Below are 7927 nucleotides of genomic sequence, written 5' to 3' on the forward strand. Positions count from 1 at the left end.
CGTGCACTCTTCCTAACCTAGGTACACTCACCTTAGGAAGAAAGCTAGGTCACGATTAAAAAAACTTTTTCAAGAAAGGATAATAAGCTACAGCTTTAAATTTATAACTGTATGTGTAACTAAATTGCTCAAGGGTTTTGCAACTTTTAAGGACTCAAGAAATAATGTTTGCAGTAAAAGTAAACTTTAATGTAAAAAGTTTGAGAGATTTCTGTGGGCACTGACTGGTGGCGGCTAAAAACTGCGTTCTTTTGTATGCCTCATTGCAAGGCAATCTTGTCAAATCAAATATTTCCCTCAAAATAGTGAATATACAAATCTCAAATAATTTGATAGGAAGTTAACTGTAACAAGATGATGCAGATAACTGTAACAAGGCTAAATACCTTAAGCCAAGGACATACTTGTCCTTGGCTAATACCTTAAGACCCACTAACTCATCAAAAGCTAATGAAGTACATCAAGCCAAAGTCTAGTGGTTTCCCTCGAGCTCAAATGACTGGCAAGATGTCATAACCACTTTACACGCCCTCTCGGTAGCTCATGCTGCTGTCACAATCCTGGACTCCCTGATCATCAACCAAAACCTCTCCAATTGGAGGATTGCTCTCACAAACTGCTGCCTTACACAGCACTCTATACACAATGGGTTCAAGCCCTTCAGAGCTCAGTATGCGTTAGTGCAATTTAATGCACAAGTTAATTGGTTAGTTCATTGTTGCTCTTCCATGTACCACTTATTTTGAATTCAATTCAGCCAATCAAGACAATCCCAGAAATGATTTCCAGTCTGTCTCAACTATCTGTTAAACCGTGTTACCAGCCAGCTACTAGACATTTGCCTTGGCCGGTTCTGCCACTCCACCATGAACCTACCAGAAAACCAAGAAGCTATAAGAAAACTAAACTCAAGAAGGCAGAACAGTTGATATGATTCTTTGTGAACATCATCTTACTGTTCAATGGGGATACCAGAAGAATTAACTTCCTAGAAGCATACCTTCTGATGATGAACACCCGTATCCATGAAGGAAGCCATAACTCGCTTCCCTCCTACTCTCTGCAGCTTCCGGCTACCAATGTGGCTGTAATCTTCAGTCCGTTGCTTTTCTGCAAGTACACCAAAACCAGGCCACTTTGAGGCATGGATAGAAACTATTGATTTGTAGAAGAGATCCAGGGATCACAAAGCACAAAGCTAACCTCGTGATGTGAGCCTTCCATAGGTTTTCTCCTCTGACTTCTGAGCCATTGAGGCCATCTCCCTAGTTCCATCTCGGGAATGCTTCTGCTTCATTGCGCTTGCAGGTATGGATTTGTTCATATCCCTGTTTGCTGTTGGACTACTTTGCTTCACAGCTTCCTGGCCTGACAAAGCACTGGCAAGAAGCGCATGCCGGCGCCCATATGGCATGGTATTCAACAAGCGTATGAAACTGTGCTGTGAACCGTTTTCAAAAGAATTGGGAACGGTTCGCGTAGTACCACCACCACCATTGAATGGAGATGGGTTTTGGTTTCTCTGAATTTTTGAGGAGCTGTCACCCTTTACAGAGTGGAAATTCTTTGGCTTTTCATGCTCATCTGGGCTTGCACCTTCTTTCAATGATGAGAGCTGCAGCAGCATTGGATCGTTAGTTTGGACTCGTACAGACATAGTTACCATAGGTCATATGATTGTTACTTTCTCTAATGTAGAATGAGGGAGAAAGTCTACCCCCTTCCTCAACAGAAAGGCACTAATGCACTTGAGCAGGATCAAACAAGTGAAGGATCAGAACACTCTTGTCTAAGTGAAGGCCAAAACTAAAACCCAGCACATCAAGGAGCCAAAGTCCATACTCAGAAACTCTAATTTAGCAGATCCATGACTTACAGAATTTTTTGAAGCTCGTTGGGTTGGTAATTCCATATTGCTGGGTCTATCAGCAGGTATCCACTTTGAGACGCCAGGTGACTTCCTTTCCATGGGTTGACTGCAGATAATGGGGTCTTCCACCTCAATTTCCACTGGCATCTGCTTTGAGGCATCCGATGACTTCAATAAAGTCGTTTGACTCAGAGTTATAGCATCTTCCACATCAATTTCCATAGGCAGAGAAGTGGCATTGGAAGCCACATTATCCTTGGCCAGAGAGGGGCATACGTAAGGGTCATCCACTGTGGGACAAAGATAAGGATCATCCACTGTCTCAGATGTTTTAAGCCTCGTAATTTGACTTTCTGATGATCTTGAGTGTGGTTCTGCAGGAAGAGCAACCTCAGGATGCAGCACTTCCTCTATTCCTTCACGGATGTAGAAAAGTATGTAAGCCTCCTGGTGAAGAACTGTCCTTTCACTTACTCTTGACACCTGCGAGATCAAGCAGATCAAAACATATAAGAGATGGAGATGTGCATGCCATGTATTTGTAGACACGTACAGCTTCAGTTTAAAAGGGTACACATAAATCAAAGAGAAGCCACAGCAGTCACACTGCATGCTACATTTTATTGATATAAAAAACATTGACATCTATGCTTTCATTGTATAAATACCAGGGTATCATTCATGCAGTGCCAAGTGCCCGGAGAAGTTTGCACATAGCAATAGTAATGTCCCGACGTAGTGGACCATCCAGAGTGTACCAATACTCCATACAGCCTATACTTCCAGTCACCTTCCTGCACCATAGCCAAAAGCTACATTACAACAAGGCTAGCATAGCCAATAGCTAGTATAAAACATGCCTAGCATAGACAATGTCTAGATTAGAGCATGGCTGGCACTCAAACACAAAGAGAGCATTGCTAACAAAGGAGCACACTTACCTCAACCTGTTCAGTGCTATCCCTTTTGCTGACGAATGGCATTAAGTCAAGGGACAATGCATACTTGACATCCCTGTCAATCTTGGTAGGGAAAACTGCAGAAGCCTTGAAACGTTTGAGATGAATTGCCAGAACCTGAGGGGATTTGTCGAAGCTCATTTGCTTTGATCTGCTCACAACTTCTTTACATTGTGAGCAAGAAACCTTGCTTTCTTCCTCTAGTACCTCCACAGCCATGAAGTTCGACAGTGCTTCATTGATAGAGTAGCAATTCTCAACCTCCAGGCTGAGACCCAGGAAAGCCTCAACAGAATCAGAGCTATGCAAGCAAGAGTTACATTTCACCTACAAAGAATCAAATGAGCAATGGTTATTTTCTTCAAAAAGATGCCAAATTAAGGCAACACTCCAAAGCAGAGAGTAAAAGAGAAGGTTGCAATTCTTGAATCCTCATTACCTGGCTCCTTATCTGACCAATAAATATATCTGACACAAAGCTGCTATCCCCAGTCAGATTTGGGGCTGAGCCACCGTCGGACCTACAGCATTTCTGCAAAACTTCTATAAAAAAGAAAAAACACTCATGGGCATCCTGCTGCTGTCCAGGGACAAAGGACTTTGATATCTCTGAGAGAGAGTTCAGGGTTTTAGCTTTAAACAGAACAATAACAAAGATTGCCAAGAAATAAAGTTCATGCTTTGAGACTTTGTGGGTGTATACAGGAAAGCAACACTGTTGTACAAACTAGTTAAACAGAAGAGGATACGACTTAGGTTGTCTGCCAAGTAGGAAGGTGACACAGTTCTCCCCAGAGCTGAAAAAACCACCTTAATGTGATCCTCTAAAGCACACATTGCACAGAACCCTTTAATGTGACCTGCAACAGGGAAATAGGCCTCAGAGAAACCACTTTTACTTCCAAACCAACACTATGAATTCAGCTAAGTAAACATAAACCTCTGCTGCTCTACTAATATTGGAGTATAAAACCACTCATTTATTGGCAAGATCTAGTGAATCAGAAACTGCTTATGTAGATTTGATTTTGTTGATTGTATAATGGCTTGCTTTCACGCCATCAATGCATGTGAAGAAGCTGTGCAAAAAAAGCAGGCAGTGGCACACATGGCTCAACAGCACCACACATGGGATGGGGCAACATTTTACACAAAAGTGTTAGTGAAATTCAATAAATTAACTCTTCACTAAAAAAGGAGACAATCACATTGTTGGAGTGGAGACAAAGGTAACAACACACACACACACACAAATGAAGTAAGCAAGCACAGAGAGAGAGAGAGAGAGAGAGAGAGAGAGAGAGAGAGAGAGAAGCACAACACTCAAAGTAAATTCATGAGAATAAGTGAAGTACAAGGGAAGTGACATGATACGGCCACTAACACAATCATAAGAATATACACACGCTTGGGAGAAAAAAATGGAGGGATAAGTATCCCAACCCATAATTAGCCTACGTCCACACATCACTACTATATAAATGGCTACAAGTCCCCGCTATAGTGATGATGTAAACACATATAAGGATCATGTGGCTGATCAATCCCCAAATGGCAATAAGCCCAAAGCTTTGCAAAAAAGCTTTGAACTTCTCTCGTGAGAGAGCCTTTTTCTGCATTCATTGATATAATGGACTGGCTTTCGACAATAGTTGCATTTGCCTTTCTTCTTACTTTTTTCACTCCCCTTCTTGGCATCCTTGCCAGAAGACTCGACTGATTCTACCTTTGGCTTGTAGCCGCTCTAAGAGAAGACTTTGCCTTTATCTTTTTGATTGGCAACGGATGCCTAATCTCCTAGGCACATAACAATTCGGTTTTGCCGAAATCGCTCATCTGCAAGAGCACTACAACCAACTCATCAAATGTAAGAGCATTGGGGTTACCCTTCATCATAGGCAGAAGTGTAAATGTAAAACCCTAATATGAAATTTGAATCTAGTAAAGCTATCAAAACAATAGACACCAATGAACTACCCGAATAGGCCTCATCAAATCATGCAAGCTGCTCTATGAGATCTTTGATCCTTGGAGAGCCATGGTCAGGTGTGCATGTCCTGCACGTGAGGTCAATGCATGTCCTGCACATCTGTCACCCTCCAGAATGAAGTAGAGTTGTACCTGGCATTTATTCAGCTTCCAGCCAGATAACACCAAGGTTACGTCAAGGGATGGACCCCGTAGGAGTCTATCTCAAGGACATCCATGGAAAAGGTTGTCCAAGAGACACCTATGTGAGCAAACAGTATTTTTTCCCAGCCCTAAAAAGGGTATTTTTCCGGGTATTTTATGATTTATTTGGGGTTTTTTTGTCTTGGCTGCTGGCCTACACCTTTTAGGCTGACCGACCAGCACCCCCCCCCCCTCAGTATATATAGCCTTGCCTATCCTCCATCATTGGCGTACCACTTCATTGTTATATCCAGAACCATATGGCCACGACCTGAGACAACAGCCCCCTCTGCTACAGGCCACCGTGGGACAGCAGCCATCTCTGCTATCAGCGTTTCACATCAGCATACATCGGCGTTTCACTTCAGCATATCATCAGCGTTTACATCATCTGCTGGCCACCTACATCATGGCTGTCGTCAGCGTTTACCTCAGGCTGACATCAGCGTTTTACAGCAGCCTTACATCAGCCTTACTTCAGCACTATCATCTGCGTTTTACATCAGCATAGATCAGCGCCTACATCAGCACTTCACCTGCGTTTTACATCAGCAGACATCAGGGCTTACAATCAGCAGACATCAGCGCTTTCATCAGGGCTTACAATCAGCCTTTCATCAGGGTTCACATCAGTGCTTACATCAGCATATCATCTGCTTTTTACCACAGCCCCATGGGACAGCAGTCCCCCTCTGCTACACAGAGCATGTCAGCGTTTTTTGCCTCAGCTCTCACCATCGGCACAGCAGCCCACTCTCTGCTTAGCATCACCATCGACTTCATATCAAGTACGCAACACCCGTGTCACCAAAGCTTGCACCACTCGGGATGGCAGCCCTCTCTGCTCCTTTTCACATCAAGTATGCAGCACCCGTGTCACCAGAGCTTGCACTACTCGGGACAGCAACCCTCTCTACTCCTCACCACCCTTCAGGTACACAACACCCTGCACCCTTCAGGTACGCAGCACCCGTGTCACCAGAGCTTGTACCACTTGGGACGGCAACCCTCTCTGCTCTTCAACGCTCTTTAGGTACGCAACACCCTTGTCATCAGAGCCTGCACCCGTGTCACCAAAGCTTGCAACCTTCAGGTCTTGCAACATCCTTGTCATCAAAGCTTGCTCCACCACCACTCGGGACGACAGCACGCTCTGCTCTTCATCTACCACCTCAAGTACAGCAACACCCTTGTCATCATAGCCTACATCACCTCATCTTCCGCTACCGCTACCACCTCGGAGTGCCTCTGCTTCCACCGACGCAAGCCTTCGACACCGACCACCACTCAAAGTGCCTTGCCTCACATCGACACGAGCCTTTGTCATCGAAGGTGCTTCAGCTCCAACATCATCTCTACTTCTCCACTGGTCTTTCTACTCAGAGTCACCTCACACCTGAGGGCTCTTGTACATATTTGCACTCACCCTTATATATATATGCACTCACATATTTCATGCTATGTGATTTTGCTCTGATCTCTCGTACATATGGTCCTTTCGACCTTTTGCCCTCACAACCTAGGCCTTAGGCCACCTCCTTAAGCACTTGGGATATCATTGGTTGATCCCATGCAACCCTCTCATTAAGTAAAAGTCACAATGGTATCAAAGCTTTGTCTTTTGGTGAAGAAATTCAGCCAAGAAAAAAAGAAAGAAAAAAACAATCACGTGTGGTTGGTTTCTAGACGCCGGTAGCACTCCCCATTCCAATGTGACTCCTCTCCTTCAAAGGATGGTTGGTTTATAGCCCCGGAAGCAATAGGAAATGTCTCCCACACACATTGCAGATGGTTTATTTGCGCTCAAGGAAAAACTTAACCACTCCCACATTGCGAACTCCAACGATGAGAGAGAACACCATATCCCAAAAGAGACTGCATCAAGAAGCAAAGCTTCTAGTGGAGACCAAATGCAAACAATGTTCCAACACAACTTCTTGAGCAAAAGGCCTTGATTCAAACCCTGGAGAAGCGGCTACCCCTCTTCAAGATTCCTCTTCACCAACTCAATCTAAGACAATCGGAAGAGCAAGACAAGGAGATGAGGGCCAAGAGAACCTGCTCTGATACCAATTGGAGTGGAGACAAAGGTAGCAACACACAGAGATGCACCAAGCAAGCAGAGAGAGAGAGAGAGAGAGAGAGAGAGAGAGAGAGAGAGAGAATCATAAAACTCAAAGTAGATTGATGAGAATAAGTGAAGAGACATGATAAGGTCACTTACACACTCACCCATAGGAGTATGTACTCAAGCTCGAAGAAAAAAGCCTCCTAAGATAGAAAAAAGTACCCTGGCTCATTATTAGCCTACGTCCACACGTCACCACCGTATAAATGACTCGAAACATGTGTACATCATTTTTGATTTGACATCATTTCTGATTAAATCAACTCTCATGGCATGTCATACAACATGTGATTCACGAATCGTGCAACATAATGTGTAAGCATCTTAATATAGACAAAATGCAATGCTCCCACTCACAAATAAAAAACAATACGTCCAATGTCAATTAATCCGATCTAAAAGCCACTACATCTAAAACAAGACTCTTAGTCATCCTCTTCGCAGCTAATCCACACTCTCATGTCTTTAAAACAAGATATTAACCACATCAGCATATTTGTTGATTGATTCACTGAGGATTCACTAACCCACCAAACATCAAGATGCTTAGACAAAGAAACCATGTGCAGATGTGTATACAATGCTCAAATGGAGACTTACATGAGGCTTTGTGCTGACTGCTCATTACCCGGTTAGCAAACGGCACCGTGTAAGTTAAACATTGGAGAACAGCGTTCAGAAAGCAGGTGTTACCCAAATTCATGAGCCCTGCACACTGCATGCAGAAGCAGAAAGAAAAAACGCAGGTCAGTTGAAGAATGTTGCATGCATGGAAAATTGCAAAACCCCGGAGCAGCA

The 7927-nt window shown here is 43.7% G+C and overlaps 1 protein-coding gene across 1 annotated transcript in view; it reads right to left on the bottom strand.

Moving 5' to 3' along the window:
• Positions 1-249: 249 nt before the first annotated feature.
• The window catches only part of LOC147622174 (uncharacterized), an 8677-nt gene continuing 999 nt past the window's right edge, over positions 250-7927 (bottom strand). The window contains exons 2-10 of the mRNA XM_086823268.1: positions 7730-7844; positions 3579-3689; positions 3269-3438; positions 2812-3156; positions 2539-2664; positions 1877-2353; positions 1204-1615; positions 1001-1110; positions 250-872 (exon numbers count right to left, since the gene is read on the bottom strand). Coding sequence (XP_086679394.1) covers positions 831-872; positions 1001-1110; positions 1204-1615; positions 1877-2353; positions 2539-2664; positions 2812-3156; positions 3269-3438; positions 3579-3689; positions 7730-7844 — 1908 coding nt within the window. The 3' untranslated portion in view covers positions 250-830. The remainder of the gene's footprint in view (positions 873-1000; positions 1111-1203; positions 1616-1876; positions 2354-2538; positions 2665-2811; positions 3157-3268; positions 3439-3578; positions 3690-7729; positions 7845-7927) is intronic.

Source organism: Cibotium barometz, chromosome 29 (genome assembly GCF_041138505.1).
Source record: "Cibotium barometz isolate CiBa-2024 chromosome 29, ASM4113850v1, whole genome shotgun sequence".
In the NCBI taxonomy this organism is placed as follows: domain Eukaryota; kingdom Viridiplantae; phylum Streptophyta; class Polypodiopsida; order Cyatheales; family Cibotiaceae; genus Cibotium; species Cibotium barometz.